The 20,558-nt window shown below is 47.3% G+C and overlaps 1 protein-coding gene across 1 annotated transcript in view; it reads left to right on the top strand.

Annotated features, from left to right (window-relative positions):
• The window catches only part of NKAIN1 (sodium/potassium transporting ATPase interacting 1), a 206,746-nt gene extending 197,943 nt beyond the window's left edge, over nt 1-8,803 (top strand). Inside the window, exon 7 of the mRNA XM_007066097.3 lies at nt 7,653-8,803. Coding sequence (XP_007066159.1) covers nt 7,653-7,662 — 10 coding nt within the window. The 3' untranslated portion in view covers nt 7,663-8,803. The remainder of the gene's footprint in view (nt 1-7,652) is intronic.
• Nucleotides 8,804-20,558: the final 11,755 nt, after the last annotated feature.

Below are 20,558 nucleotides of genomic sequence, written 5' to 3'. Positions count from 1 at the left end.
TTAGTACCAATTAGGATTCTGAATTATGTGGCCAGACCTGTGACACTATATAGAAATCAAGTGGTCTGGCGTCTGGTACGCATAGGTTGGGAAGACAATGTAGTTCTCGATGAATAGTTTGGGAGAGTGGGACATCTGCAGATAGTGATCCAGGATGATGAGATAGATCCATATGTATGGACGAAGGAAGTAGACTTGGGAATGCCTTCAGCATCTGCAGAGCAGGTAGAAAGGTTAGTACAAATGATTAAGGAACATGGAATAGCTTTCTTGCAACATCTTTTGGATTTTGGGTGTGCCACCCAGATAGAGCACACAGTGCCCACCGGGGGACATCCTCCAGTTAGGGCTGATTTCAACCAGTTGCTCTAGCTCCGTATCGGCTGGTGAAGGAAATGATAAAAGAGATGTTGGAAGTGTCATTGTCCATGGGCAGTGCCCATTGTGCTAGTTCAGACAAAAGATGGGAAACTGCGCTTTTGTGTAGCTTACTGAAAGTTGCATCAGGTCACCCATAAGGACACCTGTACCTAGAATGGAAGATTCCTTAGTGGCATTAAAGTCAGCAAGTTTCTTCTCTACTATCAGTTTAACAAGTGGGTACCAGAGGCACCAGAAGATCAAGAAAAAAACCACCTTTGTGACACCCATGGGATTTCATGAATTTACAAGACGGACTCTGTAATGCTCCAGGGACTTTTCAGAGATGGGTGGAGCATTGGAAAGGCTCTGTGAACTTTGATACGATTTTATTGTGTCTACATGATATCATTGTGTATTCAAAATCCTTTGAGGGACATTTGCAACACTTGGCTGTGGTATTTGATAGACTCACACAGTATGGATTAAAAGTAAAACCTTCGAAACGTCATGGGAGGAGAGGTAGATACACTGGAGGGTAGGGATAGGATACAGAGGGACCTAGACAAATTGGAGGATTGGGCCAAAAGAAATCTGATGAGGTTCAACAAGGACAAGTGCAGAGTCCTGCACTTAGGACGGAAGAATCCAATGCACCGCTACAGACTAGGGACCGAATGGCTCGGCAGCAGTTCTGCACAAAAGGACCTAGAGGTTACAGTGGACGAGAAGCTGGATATGAGTCAACAGTGTGCCCTTGTTGCCAAGAAGGCCAATGGCATTTTGGGATGTATAAGCAGGGGCATTGCCAGCAGATCGAGGGACGTGATCGTTCCCCTCTATTTGACACTGGTGAGGCCTCATCTGGAGTACTTTGTCCAGTTTTGGGCCCCACGCTACAAGAAGGATGTGGAAAAATTGGAAAGAGTCCAGCGGAAGGCAACAAAAATGATTAGGGGACTGGAACCCATGAGTTATGAGGAGAGGCTGAGGGAACTGGGGATGTTTAGTCTACGGAAGAGAAGAATGAGGGGGGATTTGATAGCTGCTGTCAACTACCTGAAAGGTGGTTCCAGAGAGGATGGCTCTAGACTGTTCTCAGTGGTAGCAGATGACAGAACAAGGAGTAATGGCCTCAAGTTGCAGTGGGGGAGATTTAGGTTGGATATTAGGAAAAACTTTTTCACTAGGAGGATGGTGAAACACTGGAATGCGTTACCTAGGGAGGTGGTGGAATCTCCTTCCCTAGAAGTTTTTAAGGTCAAGCTTGACAAAGCCCTGGCTGGGATGATTTAACTGGGGATCAGTCCTGCTTTGAGAAGGGGGTTGGACTAGATGATCTCCTGAGGTCCCTTCCAACCCTGATATTCTATGATTCTATTCTGTGATTCTATGATTTCCTAAAAGAAAATGTGAACTATTTGGGATACATAGTGTCTGTGGCAGGGGTAGCTCCTGATACAGAGAAACTGAAAATGACAGAGGAGTGGCCAATACCTGCCACTGTACAAGACATCTGGTAGCTCTTACGATTTGTTGATTAATATTGTTGATTTATTAAGGACTTAGCTAAAGTTGCTCTGCCATTACCTGAATGGTTAAGAAACACTGGAGATAAGAACATTTCTAAAGCTTCCCAGGTAAAATGGAGTACAGAGTGCCAAGAGGAACTGAAATCTCTCCATCCTTAGTCCCATCCTGGCCTATCCAGATTATAAACTACCTTCTAGAGTGTATATAGATGCCAGCAACGAAGGATAGGGAGCCCCCCCTTGCTCAGGAGCAAGATGGTAGGGAGCGAGCGATTGCTGATGCAAGCTGGAGCTTAAAGGGATCTCAAAGAAATTATGAGAAATAAATTCAATCTGGAATTCTCTGAATTAGCCTGGGCAGTAATGGAAAAGTTTCAGCATTATTTTACAGCAACCTCAATTGAAGTGTTTACAGATAACAACCATCGACATATTTGCAAACTGGCAAACTAGGGGCATTGGAAAAACCGTGGGCTTCTTGTCTGGTCAATTATAACTTCACCATCAAATACTGACTGCCAGTATTAATGTGAATGTTGACGTATTATCTAGGCTGCCACAAAAGGTGATTAAAATGAAGGCTCAGATGAAAAGGAGGATTTGGAAATGCCTCTGTTTCTGAATGTTCCTATCGAAGGTACGGGTTTATTGCTAATCCTGTGGTTGGGAATGAAGAGATAGACCTTGACATTCAGTAAGATCTATGGAAGGAAATTCAGTTATGGAGTCTGGTAACCCAGGAATTAAGAAGGCATCTAAGAAAAGATCAAGTGCTGATGGTTGATTGCTGGGAAAAGTTACCAGCTAAGGTAGTGAAACTGCAGAGACAACAAAAATATCTCCAAGAAATGGGAGGTTGGTAAGTAACACTCCTTTTCTTTTTGCGAATACAGACTAACACGGCTGCTACTCTGAAATAAATCTAAGGAGAAGATCATACAGATTGTCTTGCCCAGACAGAGTGTAAGGATGGTATTAGAAGCTTATCACAGTGTGTTTGGACATTTTGGAGATAAAGAGACAGAACCAAACTTGAGAAAGAGGTTCTATTGGATTGGGATGAAGGAGGACATTGTACAGTGGTGTCAGAAATGTGAAATATGTAACTTGAAAAATAAAGCTGGAAGTTTTGATAGAACCTCCTTGCATGCTACTGATCACAATGGTCTATTGGCACTGGTGATGTTAGATCATTTAAAATTGAAATTACCTATGTGCTTGTCATGACTGATCATTACACTACATTTGTGGTGGCAATTCCTGTGAAGGATTTGTCAGTGGAGACTACGGCTCAGTTCTTCTGGACATATTCTGTAAGGCCATATGGGTACCCAATGAACATGCTGACAGATTAGGGAGCTGCTTTTGAGTCCCAGTTGTTTAAAGAACTTTGTACACTTTATGGCAGTCATAAAAAGAGCTATTATGTGCCAGTGCAAGACTTCGAATCCTTTTTCACCGATCCAGCTCCAAATTCCCTGGTTGTGAAAGCAGCAAATGAGTGAGTGAGACAGGGAGGATATAAATCTGTGCCTAAAGAAAAAGAGTTCAAAAGGCTAGATCCGATGGGGAGAAAGGTCTACTCGACTTCCTCCTTGCCGATGCGCATTGCAAACCGCAGGGTCTGTTATCAAAATATGGTTTTGTGAACAGGGACACTATGTCCAAATTTGTGGGCAAGTTACCAGAATCCTCCAGGGAGGGGATTCATTATGGAATGTTATTTAGTGGCCAAGACATCTGCGCTGGATATGGTTTATTCTTCATCCAGGCTCATGGCCTTGGCTGTAATGATGTGAAAAATGTCATGGTTACAAAACTCTGGTGGAGTGCCTGAGACCCAGCAAAGCACAGAGGACTTGTCGTTTGATGATCACCTCTTACCCTCAGAGAAAACTGATGAGCCATTACACTCTTTCAAAGGCTCCCAGGTCACCCTATGTTCATCGGGAATTTATATCCAGGCTGCAAAGAGATGGCATTCTGGGAACCAACAGCACGAGCAGCAGCAATGTTATCCTGATCAATATTTCTGTCAGCCGTCCTGCACCGCGAGGCAGGCACAAATCACGGAGGAAACCTTCTGTGGCTACGTTTAGGCAGCCTGTTGTCGCTGTCATATCTATGCCCCAGCTATTTGCGGGCAGGCGGTCTCATTTGTCCAAGCAAATCCAGCCTATGTTACTGCAGATTCAGGACATTTTGGAGTAGGTGCTGCATTTGAAATCTTCAGGCCTCACTCTGAGATCCCTGAAGTTTCACTTGGAGGTGCTCTCGGCTTTCCATCCTCCCATGCAAGGAATTCTCAAACCCTATGATGGGGAGCATGTTTTAAAGGTATTATCTGTCTTTTTCCACCGGCTGTATGCAGTGTTGATGTAGCCGTGTTGGTCCCAGGATATTAGAGAGACAAGGTGAATAAAAAAATATCTTTTGTTGGACTAATTTCTGTTGGTGAGAGAGACAAGCTTTCGAGTTTACACAGAGTGACCTGAAGAAGATCTGTGCGTAAATTTGAAAGCTTGTCTCTCTTGCCAACAGAAGTCGGTCCAGTAACAGACATGACCTCACTCTTTTTCCACTGATGAAAGAAACGGTGCCATTGCGGGACCGTAACACGGTCCTGGCGGCGCTGGTGGGTCTGCTGGTCCAGCTGATAGCAACTTGTTTATGGGCGCTCCTCTCTCAGAAGACGGCCTTCCTTGTGGCTACAACGTCCGCAGGATGAGTTAGTGAGTTGCAGGCCTTAATGGCAGATCCTCCACACATTCAATTCTTCAAGGACAAGGTGGCTTTAAGACCACACCCAAAATTTTAATCCAAAATCGTATCTTTGTTTCACCGTAATCAGGTTATTTACTTACCTCTGTTTTTCCCCGCACCACATTCCAGTGCAGAGGAGCAGTGTCTACATAGCTTAGACGTCAGGCGGTGCTTGGCATTTTATTTAGAAAGGACTAAGTAGTTTCATTCATCACCTCACCTTTCTAGCTCCTGTGCCAGTGGTTCTCAGTCAGAGGTACACGTACCCCCGGGGGTACACAGAGGCCTTCCGGGGGTACAGCAACTCATCTAGAGATTTGCCTAGCTTTACAACAGGCTACATAAAAAGCACCAGAGAAGTCAGAACAAACTGAAATTTCATACAGTGAATGACTTGTTTATACTGCTCTGTCTACTGTACGCTGCAATGGAAGTACAATATTTATATTGAAATTGATTTATTTTATAATTACAGGGTAAAAATGGGGAAGTCCGCAGGTTTTCAGTAACTGTGCTGTGACACTTCTGTATTTTATGTCTGATTTTGTTAGCAAGTAGCTTTTAGGCGAGGTGACATTTGGGGGCAGGCCAGACAAAGCAGACCCCTGAAAGGGGTGCAGTCGTCTGTAAAAGTTGAGAGCCACTGTCCTCCGCTGCAGATGAAGAGACAGCCAGTCTCCATGCAGAGCATTTCCAATGGTTAACTGCTGCATTACCTCCGCTTATGAAGTAGCTCGACAGTCATTCAGTCATGAGTTCATTCATGAGCACTCAGGTGACATCGGCTGCATTTCTTAGCAATATCTGCAGGGCTGAAATATGGTCTTCTCTGCATACGTTTGCTAGACATGATGCTGTCAACACGGCCTCGAGATCGGATGCAAACTTTGGAAGGCAGTTCTGAACTCACTCCATCGATAGACTCTGAGCCCACCCCTGCTGGAACTGCCTATGAGTCCCCCGAGTGGAACACACGTCTGCAACCGCTCGAAGGAGAAAAGACAGTTACGTGTCTGTATCATAATGGTTGTTCTCCGAGATGTGGGTGCAGACGTGTGTTTCCCGACCCACCCTGTGCCCCTCTGCATCGGAGTCTTCAGCCGGCGATTTCGGTGTGAAGGAACTGAGGGAGTCGGGGCGGCACCACCCTTATGGAGCCCTGGGAGGGACTGCGGGGAGGGGAGTGAGAGCTGCCCCTGTGGGTACTGCTAGGCAAGTCTCCATCTTTGGTGCCCCAGGCATGGGACATGGCTGCACCCACATCTCAAAGAACAACCATTATGATACATCTAAGTAACCGTCTTTTACCATCAGGTGGCGGAAACAGGCATGGGAAGTGACTTGCCTAAGCTCCCAGAAAGGGTCAGTTTCCTGGTTCTGAGTCAGGAGCTTTTTGGATTTTGTCTACACAGCAAAGCATAGGTGCCGACTCCGTGGGTGCTCCGGGGCTGGAGCACCCACGGGGAAAAATTAATGGGTGCTCTGCACCCACCAGCAGCCAAGTTACCCTTGCCCCCACCCCACGTCCTCCTCCTCCCCTGAGCGCGCCACGTCCCCACCCCTCCACCTACCTCCCAGCGCTTCCAACGTGGCCACCGCCAAACAGCTGTTTGGCAGCATTAGCACGCTCCAGGAGGGAGGAGGAGGAGTGGGAACATGGTGTGCTCAGGGGAGGAAATGGGGAAGAGGCGGGGCTGGGGTGGGGATTTGGGGAAGGAGTTGGAATAGGGGCAGGGAGGCGGCAGAGTTGGGGCAGGGACTTTGAAGAAGGGGTTGGAATGGGGACGGGGCAGGGTTGGGAAGAGGCGAGGCAGGGGCGCGGCCTCATGGAAGGGGTGGCGTGGGAGCGGGGCCGGAGGCAGAGAGGGGTCGAGCACCCACGGAAAAGAGGGGAAGTTGGCTCCTACGCTGCAAAGGGTTTGGTGTATAGCAATCCCGACACAGGGCTAGGCTGGCAAACCCTCCCTTTGGGGATGCAGCTCATACAGTCACCAGAGTGCGTTCGCCCCAGAGCTCAAACCACAGAAAAGAAACTCCCCCAGCACAAGGCCAGTTGTACGGGGGTTTGGCGGCATGGGCGCAGCTCTGGCCAGTGTGATTTTGTCACGCTCCTCACTGGCAGAGCTACGCCAGCCCAGCTGTTCAGTGCAGGGCAGGCCCCAGTCTGCTGCAGGGAGCTGCCTCTCCCCTGCAGAGCTTTGGCTCTCGGGCTGCACTGGCTGTTTAGCAGAGGGGTCGGCTCAGCAGCAGGCAGCCACCAGGAAGGGAGGGAGTTTGTAGCAGCCCTGGCCCCAACAGCGCTGGCCTCCCCCACACTGTGATCAGGGGATGGGGAGCCATGTGTGTCCCAGCAGCTGCAAGGATGGGCAGCAGGGAGAGGCAGTGCCCAGTCACAGACTCCGGCTCTCCCCACCCCCCCGCCAGGCCTCCAAGGAGAAGGGCTGGAAATGGATTGGTGATGAAAACTGAGAGTCTCTCTTACATTGCGAGGGCGCCAGCACCCCAGGAACGGGGGACACCTTGTGGTGAGAGCAGTGAGCTGGGTTCAATGGCCACATCTGTCAAGGACTCCTGTGTGATCCTGAATCTCTCCGCCTCAATTCCCCCTCTGTCGAGCGTGGATGATCATCGTCCCTCCCCTCCGGCCTCTTTCTGCTGGGTCTGTTCAGTCTGGGAGCGTTCTGGGGCAGGGACTGTCTCTTACGCTGTATCTATGTAGCACCCAGCACCCTAGGACCCCAACATCCATCAGGGCCTTCAAGTACGAATAACTAGTGGGGGCAGGTATCCCACACCGAGTGAGGGAGAGGAGGGCAAAGCTGCATGCCCACTGAGCTCTTAAGCTGCTCTGATTAGGAACATTGTCTCCTGTCTGGCAAGCACAGAACCCACCTGGGGCCCTACCTAAATAACGAATCTCTTTGTCTCTAGTGCTAGGTGGGTCAGTGCCAGTCCCAGACGCCTTCCTAACTCTGTGCCTTTGGTGTGTTCCCTTAGATCTGGGTAACTCCCTTGCGCCCTGGAATCCGCCCCCTCCTGGATCTTCGTGGGAATGTGAGGTGGCGGGATGCCCCAAACGATTGCGAACTGTCCCGAAAGCAACAACAAAACACGCCAAAGGCGAGGATGGCACGGAGCCAACGCCCTGGGTTCATCTTGGTTTCCTTTTATTTTCCTTCTGGGCAGTTGCACAGTTTTCAGAGACTTGCTGCAACACCAGAGAAAAACACACACACACATACACACACACACACACACACATACATACACACACACACACACACGCACTTACTTTTCTGCTCAGACTGAGGGCCCAAAAGGGGTGCAATGGCTCCACCTGCTGGCTAATGTTCAAATCTCACCAGTAGCTGTAACTCCAAGGAGAGCAAGGACCATGGTGGAAAACGAGTATTTTCATGGAGGATGGGGAGAAGATTCATTCTAAGGAACAGCTTTATTCAGCAACACCCTGACTGGACTCCTGCCGTCCACCCATGAAGTGATGTCAGCTGTTCTATTCTGAACCCCTGGTGTCATGGCTTGGCAATACGGAGGGTGGATTGAGTAGCTAGCAATGCATCAGGTATCTGTGTTTAAGGCAGGGTGAAACTGACCAGAGGAGGGTAGGTAGGATCTCAATTGACTATTTTCTTTTTTAATTTTATCCACATCTTTATTTGAATTAGTGTGTCCCTTTTCAGCGTAGATAAGTGCCAATCCGAAAGGACATTTCATGGGGTGGGGGGGGAATATTCTGCACTTAATGAATTCCGTGCTGGTGGGAGGAATACACTCTGTCAGCTGGCTGGCAGTGAGAGCTGGGTGCTTCTTGCCTCTGGCAAACAGCCACAGCACCCCACTGACCCCTGAGGCGCAGCAAGAAGCTGCAGTGTTGCCAGCTCTTGCGATTTTATCACAAATCTCACAACATCTGGTTAGTTTCTTAAAGCTCCAGCTTCTAGAATCAAGAGACTGCAGAAAAATCTCAGCTTTCATGCCTAAAAAGGGAAGTGTCTAGCTCTGCTGATTTCAGAGAAAAGCCTAAAAACTAGGACTGTCAAGCAATTAAAAAATTGATTGCGATTAATCACGTGATTAAAAAAATGAATTATGATTAATCGCATGATTCATCATGCTGTTAACAATAAGAGAATACCATTTATTTCAATATTTTGGATGTTTTCTACATTTTGAAATATATTGATTTCAATTACAACACAGAATACAAAGTGTACAGTGCTCACTATATTTATTTTTTATTACTAATATTTGCACTATAAAAACCAAAAGACGTATTTTTAATTCATCTAATACAAGTACTGTAGTGCAATTTCTTTATCATGAAAGTTGAACTTACAAATGTAGAATTATGTACAAAAAAAACTGCACTCAAAAATAAAACAATGTAAAACTTTACAGCCTACGAGTCCACTCAGTCCTACTTCTTGTTCAGCCAATCGCTAAGACAAATAAGTTTGTTTACATTTGCAGGGATAATACTGCCCGCTTCGTGTTTCACCTGAAAGTGAGAACAGGTGTTCGCATGGCAAGATATTTATGTGCCAGATGCAGTAAAGATTCATATGTACCTTCATGCTTCGACCACCATTTCAGAGGACTATGTCCATGCTGATGATGGGTTCTGCTCGATAACAATCCGAAGCAGAGTGGACCAACACATGTTCATTTTCATCATCTGAATCAGATGCCACCAGCAGAAGGTTGATTTTCTTTTTTGATGGTTTGGGTTCTGTAGTTTCTGCATCAGAGTGTTGCTCTTTTAAGACTTCTGAAAGCACGCTCCACACCTCTCCCCTCTCAGATTTTGGAAGGCACTTCAGATTCTTAAACCTTGGGTCAAGTGCTGTAGCTATCTTTAGAAATCTCACGTTGGTACCTTTGTTGCGTTTTGTCAAATCTGCAGTGAACGTGTTCTTAAAACGAACAATATGTGCTGGGTCATCATCCGACACTGCTATAGCATGAAGCATATGGCAGAATGTGGTAAAACAGAGCAGGAGACATACAATTCTCCCTCTGAGGAGTTCAGTCACAAATTTAATTAATGCATTTTTTTTTAATGAGCATCGTCAGCATAGAAGCATGTCCTCTGGAATGGTGGCCAAAGCATGAAGGGGCATATGAATCTTTAGCACATCTGGCGTGTGAATACCTTGCAGTGCCAGGTAGAAAAGTGCCATGCGACCGCCTATTCTCACTGTCAGGTGACACTGTAAATAAAAAGCAGGCAGCATTATCTCCTGTAAATGTAAACAAACTTGTTTGTTTTAGCGATTGGCTGAACAAGAAGTAGGACTGAGCGCACTTGTAGGTTCTGAAGTTTTACATTGTTTTGCTTTTGAGTGCAGTTATGTAACAAAAAAAAATCTACATTTGTAAGTTGCACTTTCATGACAGAGATTGCCCAACAGTACTTGTCTGAGCTGAACTGAAAAATCCTACTTCTTTTATTTGTCATTTTTACAGTGGAAATATTTGTAATAAAAATGATAACATAAAGCATGCTTTTACACTTTGTATTCTGTGTTGCAATTAAAATCAATATATTTGAAAATGTAGAAAAACATCCACAAATATTTACTACATTTCAATTGGTATTCTATTGTTTAACGGTGTGATTAAAACTGCGATTAATCGCGACTAATTTTTTTAATCTCGATTACATTTTTTTAGTTAATCGCGTGAGTTAACTGCGATTAATTGACAGCCCTACTGAAAACACGAAGGGAGTTTATTCCAAAGGTTCTGAAACCAGGTGACAAAGAAACAGAACCACAAGTGTATTACTGAGTATTTTTAAATCTCGTGATTTGTAAGCCAGTCTCATGATCTTGGGGGCCTGCCTCTTGCTTTGTAAATCCTTGAGCTTGGTAACACTGACCCTGCTTCCTCTCCAGCTATGTAGATATGATTTAAATACGATAATGAATGTTATTGTATAAGTGCCTGAATCTAAAGTGACCCAGCTCAGTCTCTCCGTACAAGGACAACATTGTTTTCCAAAGACCAAGGAAATGCCAAACAAAGCGAAAACCCCCAACCCTGCCTATGATATTACATTACATATCAGAAAGTCAAGGCGACCGAGGCCAATGTTGTGTCTTTAGGTGACACTGCTGGGCCTTTCCCACGGTGGGGGTGTGTGAGAGAGACTTTTGGTGCTTAAGAATGGTGCTGGATAGGCAATCATGAAGTCGCCCTATATATCCTGGGTCAACATGGCCGGTGTTTCTTTCCCTCTTCCCCAGCCCATGCATCCCCACTGCTGATAAGCATGAGCGCCCTCTCGTGGGGAAAAGGCATGGCTGGCCCTCCGCTGAGATAGCAAACAAGTGGGCTTCTCTACACATGGAGTTGCTCCTAATGAAGTGTTCCTGATTCACTCCACGAAAGGGGTAAGTCAGAATCAAGGCACACTCACTGTTGCACAAGGGAGGAAAGAGCCTGGAGAGTCTTCTGAAGCCTTCTGAAGCCTTGGTACATCCTCATCTCCAAGGCTGCATCTGCACTAGCAAACCTGGGAGCCGGAATTCCCCCTGGCAGTAGCAGCAGTGGAGACAGGATGCTTGATCTGGAATAGAGTGTCTACACACGGAGCTAATCAGGAATAACTCCATCTACAGTCAAGCCCTTAGTGCCAGCTGCAGTGGCGATGTCTCTGATGTGGACATTTGTCCAGACGGAGCTGCCGCTAGGCCCGTCCACTGCAGTCCCCGTGAGGGTGAGATGAGGATGGGCGCGTGACTTTGTGCCCCATGGTGGGTTGCAGATGCAGTTTTGCTATTGCTGAGACAGAATCTGATCTCTAAGGGCCAGATCCTCAAAGGTGTGGAGACAGCTGACTCCCTTGGAAGAGCTGGGCCTAAGTTTCCAGGCCTTTAATTGATTGTCTGGCTCCTAACTCCTGCACCATGTACAAAAGGCACCGAAGAACTGGGGTCTGATTGGCAAAGGTGCTGAACATCCCGTCTCCCAGTGACTTCAGGGGACACTGCTGCCACTTTGAAACTTGCAGGCATTTGCTACTTAGGGCTTCAGGAGTTTAGCCAGCGAGCATCAAATCCACTGTCAACATGGGCCAGGCCAGCCCTCTTCCTTGGCTCGTGCCTGCAGCATCAGGAAGCACATTGCTGTCTTACTGAAATCCTAGATCCCAAGAACCGCAAACTCAAAGCAAGTTCAGAACCCCCCGGGGACATTCTAGCCCATCTCTGGTGGAATGGGCAAGCAGAGGGGTGTAGGAGACTGGGGAAGCAGGAGAATTGGAAAGCATGACGCAGTGCAAGCCTAGAAACCACATTACCCATTGGTTGGAGACAGGAGACCTGGGTTGTTTTCCCGGTGGGGCTGCTTCCTCTCTCGCTGCCTGAGCACCCCTGTCTGTACAAGGGGGACGGTAATACTCACCCGCCTTAGTAAGGGGCTTTGGAAAGCACCAGAGCAATGGTACTGGGAAATGAAATCCTGATGATGTGCTTGGAACAGCCGGGCTCATGTCAGGGGAGTTTAGTGGCTTCACAAAGCCAGAGGCCATAAGGCCACAGCTCTGAGCCCAGCGTACTCAGTGCAGAATTTCTCCCTGCAGCATAGGCAGGGGCTGGGCCCCAGCAACAGGGACTTTCTGAAGAGATCAGAGCTGATTTAAAGGGACATTTCCAGGAGAGCTTCTGAGGCTGCTCTCTCCCGGAGACGTCCTCCTCCCTGTCTTCGTCTCACTGTTGCCTAAGGGAGGAAAGAGTGCGAAGAGTCTCCTGGTGCTTCTTGAACCATGGCCAGATCCTCATCACTACGGCGGTGTGTGCACTAGCAAACTGGGGAGCTGGAATTCCACCCCGAATTCCAGGCATTTTTACTACAGGCTCGCACGCCCCTTTCTAGAATTCTCCATTGCTGGCCATTGTTATATCAAGATGGGAGGTTTTTCGATGAGATCTGCCCTAGGAATTATTCCGGGGCAGGTCCCTGGCCTATGCCTTACAGGAGGTCAGACCAGATGATCACAAAGGGCTCTTCCGGCCTTGGAATCTATGAAACCGGCCCCTTCCATAGGCCCTGACCTACAGCATCAATCCATACCAACATGCCTCCTCCCGCCCCACGACTCCCTGCCCCATGCCCTGCCCAGCTCCTCTGCCTCCCCTGTTTTCCAGGCAAAGAGCCTTTTGCTCTCAGTGCCACGTGCAAGCACCAAGTCTGCCTTGTCAGCCTTTAGACCCAGCAGCCGCAACCTGGGGTTCCCATGGCTCCCTTGCACGCTGCCGCTACACACCGCTGGTGCTGTCGGGGCGGGTGGCCAGAGAGTGGCGTGTGCTTTGGTTTTAATATCCTCTTTCTCTGGGACTGAGACCCTTTGGCACTACGTTCCCTCGGGACCACGACTTTCTACTACAGCAGCAAACCATCCAACCCAAGGGTTTAGAAAAGAAAAGCTGACGGAACCTTACGTCCTCCGGCCCACGTGGAGGCACTGTTGTAACAACATGGGACGCTGTGAACGCTGCAAATGTTTCAGCGGATCATGCATCACCAGCTTAAAGGGACCCCGTCAAGTAGTTTAGGCCTGAAATTCGACCTGCCTTAAATCCAGTAGGGAAAAAGCTCTGCATTCAAAATTGCCGCAGGGAACCGGGGGCTGGGGGGAGGGGGTGCAATTGTTCACCAAGTCACTGGGGAGTTACAACAAAAAATGATCATCATTGTTTATACAGGACCTACAATATTTACTCTGCTGCTGCAGTGCAGCCAGCAATGTGCAAGGCAGCTAACAAAGGCAAAGTCTGATCCTGCTACTGAGCATAGTGCTTGCTACGGGCTATATTGGGGATTTCCCACAAACACTGGGGAAGGGCTAGGGCGTAGTTACACTGGCCCAGGCCCAGGGCAGGGACTGAATTGTGACTCAGATAATCTCTGTTTGCTCCCTGCTTACTGCAGGGGTAAAGTAATCCGTGCCAGTCCTTTAGCTGGCACAGCGGATTCCCCCCCTCCATGCCAGCTGTGCTGCTCTTGGCCAGTGCCCTGCAAAGGGCAGGGTCAGCTCTGTCCACTCCCCACCCTTGCCAGTCCAATCTCTGCTCACCTGCATGGGAAGGGGCGTAGTGGCCTCACACCCACTGCTGTCTCTGTGCCAGTGATGCAGGAAGCCCAGGCAGTGGTGTAAGGAGGCAGCTTGCAAGGTATCCCCCGCACACACACGTGAGTAGCCCATGTGGTAGTCAGAGCTCTGGTCAGCAATCAGCGCTGTTCAGCGGGATTGGGCCCCATATCAGCAGAGCAGGCCAACGCACAGTTTAACAGGGAAGAAGCCGACACAAAGAGTTTCCACGTTAATTTAAGAGCAAGTGAAAACCCTGAAAGAAAATCAGGGCTTCCTACCTGGCAAGGGGCCTCTTCCTGCCACTTGGCCTGGAGCCCCCGCTGGGTCAGGTCCCAACCTGGGATCCGTGTTTCTCAGCAGCAGAGAACAAGGAAGAAACTCTTCGGAAACAAACCATTAAAAACAGCGCTAGGCTGCTCTGAATGTTGCTCTAAAGAGGAGCTGGTGAAGAGCAATCTACAGCTGCTGTGTGGAAAATACCTGCAGGTGTTTGCATCTTGTGACCCAGAAGCCTTTCACAGGCCCAGATCTGGATGTGGATCCAGCAGAGACATTAGCTGTTTGTGAGCTGCCTGGGAACAAAGAGGCCACAGGAAGGAGGGACACATGGACCTTTGCCTGTCATTATCCCTCCGGAAATGGCCCCGGCAGCCCCCTTGCACTCCCATCTCCTTCCCTTTGATCCCTTTCCATTTCAGGAGGAATCTGTCCGGAAAAACCCAGCTTGTTTGAAATATTTCCCATTTTGAAATCAAAGGATTGTCACTCCTAGAAAGCCCCAGCAGTCATGGAACTGTGACAGCTCTTGCAAACAGCACACCAGCCAGGGCCTTCTGCCTGCCGCTCAGCCGCACGGGCTCTAACCCGCCATGGGGTGCAGGCAGCAAGGAGAGGGGTTGGAGCTACGCAGGTGGGGTGAAATGTCTGGAGCTTCAAGGGAGGTGGCCAGCAGCTCCCAGCACAGAAGGGTTGCTCAGCGCGCTAGTCACACAGGTCGGAATCCTACCTGTGCCAGACGCTGGGAGACACAGGTGTCTGCCTGGATCTGCTTCTTGCTCTGGAGCAAAACTGACTCCTATTAAAAACTGCAGCTGACCCAAATTGCCTGGCAAACCACTCTGGGTCCTGCTGCAGCTCAACTCTTGACCCTCCCGCAGGGCAAGCGGAGTGAAATGTCCCTCTGAGCCGTCTTGTCCCAGGCTCTCAGCAATGGCATGACATGGTTCCCCTAGTGTCCCGTCCATCCCCTCCAGCGGGCGCTGATCACTGGGTCAGGATTATTGTGCTGCAGAGGATGGGGTGGGTGCCTGAAGCTAGATGGGGAGGGAGGAGCTACTTCCTAACATCCATCAACCTTGGAGGATCTGGGCCAGGGTGCTTAGTGCAGGGGCATGGGGAGTGGGCATGGCAGTGCCGGGGCTTGACGGAAGCAGGAGGCCTGGCTGGGACAATATCTTGCTGGAGAAAAAGGGGCCTTGGCTGTAACAGACACTGCGGCTGCTGGACGCAGCCAGACCCTGCGGTTCGCTCTGGTTCCCAGCCTGTGCTGCCACGTGTCACCACACAGGGTCTCCCCTGGCCTGTGTCACAAACCACAGGGCCCCTCCATGGGCCTTCACTGCTTCCCGCTCCCCCTTCCCCGACAAGGCAGGGAACCAGCTGCTCCTACCCAGGGAAGTTTGAAACCTTTCAGGCAACAATTTTGAGTCAAAATAGCTGTTTTCTAAAGAAAAAAGAAAAGAAAAGAAGTAGTGACTGGCTCTGTGGGTGAGATCCCACCTCCCCGCTGAGCCTGGGCAAGTCAGCTAAGCCAGCCATGCTCAGAACGCAGCGGGACGCCGCTGGACGAGCCTCCCACCGACCCAGCAGGGACAGCAGTGGCCACATCTCAGCCCACTGGCCTTTCTGTGGTGCTTTTGATTTATTAATTTCTACCTGCTCCCCACCCTATTCTGAGTTACCTGTCAAGAGCACTTAGGCCAAGCTCCTCAGAAGTCTTTAAGTGCCTAACTCCCATTGATTTCAATGGGAGACAGGCACCTAAATACCTCTGATGGTCTGGCACGTATGTTCCATTGAGGGAAGCATCCCTAATCAGGGCAGACCGTGCTAAGTACACGCTTCGCTTCCCACACGTCCCACTGAAGCACATCATGAGAGTTAAACACATGCTGAGGTGTGGTCTTAGGTGCATGCTACTCTTACGCCCCAGAGACGTCAGTGGGGAAACTAATGTGCAGCTTTAGTTTAAAGTTTTGCTTAGCTGCTGCTACCAATCTGGGCCTGAGACAGGGAGTGCGCCCATTCTGTTCTCCCCCAGATGGAAGCTCCTTTGAGGACTGGCTGGACCATCCACTGCAGAAGGAGATGCAAGCTGGTTATCTCACACGGTGGAGTTGCTGACAGAAGATAAAGATTGCATCCAGATCTAACACAAAAAGCCCTGTAGACTTGGGTAAACTGCATGGACAAGATCTGTGGTTCTATTCCCTGCTAAGAAACAAACTAAAGCCTGGATGAAATATAATTCCAGGTTTCAGTGTAGACCTGTAAAAGAAAAGCACGCATCTTCCTACTGGATTGTCACCGGCGTGGGTATTTATTCAAGAAAGAAAAAACCTGTTATTTAAAATTTGGTAGAAAGAAATTCCACTTCCTAATGCCCCCCCCTTCCTGCCCTCCCCCCTCTTTTTAAACTTGAAGGATATAGGCACTGGTGCTTTGAGATCTTTTTTGAGTTGGTTTGTTTTTATAAGACCATATTTGTAATGTGAAACAGGGATTTGTTTTCTATTCTGTAATTATAAAAGTCGGAGAAGTTTCATCCAATGGGTGTTTTGGTTTTGTGTATTTTCATTTTTTGTGCAGTTGAATTGATTAAAAAGTGGTGGGTTTTTGCCTTTTTTTTCCTTTAAGAAAATGCTGCATTCTTGCACTGCTGGGTCTAAGATCTGATCAACACTTAAAAATTAGATTGGTTTAACTATGTTGCTGAGGGCTGTGAAAAATGTCAAACCCCGAGTGGCACGCAGCGAGGTTAAAGGAAGAATTTTTCCATCCACCTAGCTACCGCTGCTCAGAAAGGTGGATTAGCTACAACAATGGACAAACCCTGACTGCCGTTCCATAGCTGTAGTAGCTGTAGAATAGACATGGACTTTTAACCAAGGACTCATCCATCTTTTTGTCCCATGTAACTGAGTACTTCTTTTTAAAATGACCACAGAGAGGCTGGTAATCACAGCCTGGAATGCCGAGCTGCCCTAGCCAATCTATAGCCTTTCCTCCTCAAGTGCCAGCGAAGGTAATTTTCTTCCTGTACAATTCACATTTGAATAATTCCCCCTCGCGAAACAAAAAGCAGCTTCTCCAGAAATCAGAGCTGGCAACTCCCAGAGCTGCATTCACAACACATTTGAGAAATGATAACTTAAAGAGCTCTAAGGACATGGCCTCGATCTGCAAATCACGTGCACACATGCTTAGCTTTCAGCACATTGAATAGCCCCATGAAAATCAGTGTTAAAACTAGCCCCCTAAAGTCACATGCTTGAATGCTTTGCTGGATCGAGGCTTGGCTATGCAAGTGTATATCTGACTCAGGATTAGAGCTGGGAGATATTTTTCAATAGAAACTTTTTCTTTTTGGTGAAAAATGAAGATTTGGCAATGCCAAAACATTTTGTGAATTGTTCATTGCAGGGGAAAAAAGTCAAAACATTTCATTTTAACATTTTCGTAACAAAATGTTTGGGTGTTTTGGTTCAAAATGACTTTGTTTTGAAATTTCCTTAAATGTCATTTTTTTAAAAATTCAAAAATATTTTAAAATGCTCAAAATTTAAACAGTTTTTAAAAAACTTTTTGATTGGCTAAATATTTTTTAAAAATTGTTTTCAGTCTGATCTGAAGTTGGGGATTGACTTGATGACCTCCTGAGGTCCCTTCCAACCCTGATATATTATGATTCTATGAAACAATTTTTTCCCCAACTTTTCAGAGTTGTCAATGATCCAAAAAATCATTTATTCACCCAGCTCTAACCAGGACGTAGGATGTCTACATCTGAAAGCTTCATGAACAAACCCATAAATTCCTGCAGAGTTTACACTAATTGCAGGGAGTTTGACCTTGCCTTTTCTCTATCTCTTTTCTACAAATTGTAGTGACTCATTAATAATAATAATAAATAATAATAATATAATATTAATAATAAATGTAAGCAGAGTCTGAATGAGCTCTCCCCTGACATCTAGTGGTGAGCTGTGGAAAAGGACTTCAGGAGTTGATCTCATTTGCATGTGCACACCCACCCTACCTAGGTACTCAGCATGATGGGATTGTTTATCCAAATGATCACTTGTGGCTGGTGCTGGATCCCCAGTCTCCTTGTTATTGGGGCAGGATTAATAAAGGGTTGTTATCCTTGTTGTGTGAACAGAGGGCAGCAGAACTGTACCTGGCATACCCCGATAGAGGGACTCACCCTCAACTGAATGGCACTCCCTAGGCAGGGGACATGGGTTCCAAAGCCCAATGAGTTGAAAGAGGATGGGGATAGGTATTGGGGGAAGTTCTTGTCCTAGAGAATTTTTGACCCTTCCTCTCTCCATGGTATAATAAAAGAGCTAATTTAGACTCAACTGGGAGTTTTGTTATATGCTGCAGAGCTGAAGTCACTGATATTTAGGTCTAAGTATTAGATCTACTCTGAGACAGTGCCTCTGGTGCAAGAGACTGCCCAGTGTGCACCATCAGTGAGGCACCCCCACCCCCCACTAACAGCTGAAATCACTGAGAGCTGTGTTAAGTGGTGGGCCCTGAAGACATCTTGGTGAGGGGGTGGCTGGTGGAGAGGCATGGCAAGTGGCCAGCTGGGTGGCTGGCAGAGAAGGCCAGAGCAGCCCCACAGAAAGGTGTGGCAAGCAGCCAGCGGGGCAGAGAGTGAGTCCCCGAGCAGCAGAGCATGTAAGGTGCCTTCTTATCCCCCCCTTCCAACCAGGGTGGGAGGTGAACTCTGCAGATGAACCTCTGGACTCTGGGGCTTCACTGACCAAGGACAGCAACTGTGAATGGGGTGCAGAGAAGGGACGGACATGTTAAAGGGACTTCTGGGTTGCTGGACTTAAGAACTGAGTTACTCCCCTCCTTTTATTAAAAGTTTTTGCTACACTCAGACTCTGTGCTTGCGAGAGGGCAAGTATTGCCTCTCAGAGGCACCCGGGAGTGGTATGTAATTGTCCCAGGTCGGTTCAAACTGGTTTTGGGAGTTCGAGCTGGTTTTGCATTTTATTGTTGAAAAGGAATCACTAGATATTGAACCCGGTCCTTGTTGCTGCCAGCTCTGACTGGTAGAAGGGTTACGTAAATGTCAATGGAAATTAGGAACCTAAATAGCTTTGAGGATCTGGGATTAGGATGCTATTGTAGTACGTGCTGTACAAACACTGTTTTGGAATGGGGAGGAGGGGAACGAAGGAAATTCCCAGACAAAAAACTTACTCACAAGAGTTAAGATTGCAAAGCCATATCTATATCCACCTCAATGTGCAGCAGGCGTCAAAAAAGCAAACAGAATGTTGGGAATCATTAAGAAGGGATAGATAAGAAGACAGAAAATATCATATTGCCTCTGTATAAATCCATGGTACGCCCACATCTTGAATACTGTGTGCAGATGTGGTTGCCCCATCTCAAAAAAAGATATGTTGGACTTGGAAAAGGTTTAGAAGAGGGTGACAAAAATGATTAGGGGTATGGAACGGCTTCCGTATGAGGAGAGATTAATAAGACTGGGACTTTTCAGCTTGGAAAAGAGACAATTAAGGGGGGGATATGATAGAGGTCGAGAAAATCATGACTGGTGTGGAGAAAGTAAATAAGGAAGTGTTATTTACTCCTCATAACTCAAGAACTAGGGATCACCAAATGAAATTAATAGGCAACAGGTTTAAAACAAACAAAAGGAAATATTTCTTCACACAACGCACAGTCAACCTGTGGAACTCTTTGCCAGAGGATGTTGTGAAGGCCAAGACTATAACAGGGTTCAAAAAAGAACTAGATAAGTTCATGGAAGACAGGTCCATCAATGGCTATGAGCCAGGATGGGCAGGGATGGTGTCCCTAGCCTCTGTTTGCCAGAAGCTGGGAATGAGCAACAGGGAATGGATCACTTGATGATTACCTGTTCTGTTCATTTCAACCTGGCATTGCCACTGTCGGAAGACAGGATACTGGGCTAGATGGACATTTTGTCTGACCCAGTGTGGCCGCTCTTATGTTCTTATATATTAGGACTAAATCCTTGTTAGAACATCATCATTATAGAAAGAAAACCCAAATGCTTGACAACTATTACATTCTAAATTCCGGGTTACGTTTAAACGATTAAGTCCCAGGTTAAGTATTCAGTTTTAATTAAGAAATTATTTGAAGTAAAAAAAAAAACCAACCAGAACTAATATTCCACAAGCAAAATGAAAAGGCGTTTTCAAAAGTATCTGGTCTGTGTTTTCAATTTTAACTCTTCACCAGGTGTTGTGTGCAGGAATTTTATTTTGACAGTGTCCCTCTCTCTAACAAAATAGCTTAGCCACACTGGGGAATATTATTTGAAATCTCCTGTAGTTTCAAACTTCCGGGGAAGCCTCATTCATGGAATTAAAGCAGGATATGAAATTAAGCAAGATGGTGATGTGTCTTCCTGTGTGTTTGTACAGTGCCTATCACAAAATGACCCAGATCCATTGATCAGAAAGTCTTGGCTGTACTGTAATAACAAC

Source organism: Chelonia mydas, chromosome 19 (genome assembly GCF_015237465.2).
Source record: "Chelonia mydas isolate rCheMyd1 chromosome 19, rCheMyd1.pri.v2, whole genome shotgun sequence".
Taxonomy (NCBI): Eukaryota; Metazoa; Chordata; order Testudines; family Cheloniidae; genus Chelonia; species Chelonia mydas.
This window is presented reverse-complemented; position numbering and strand designations above follow the sequence as displayed.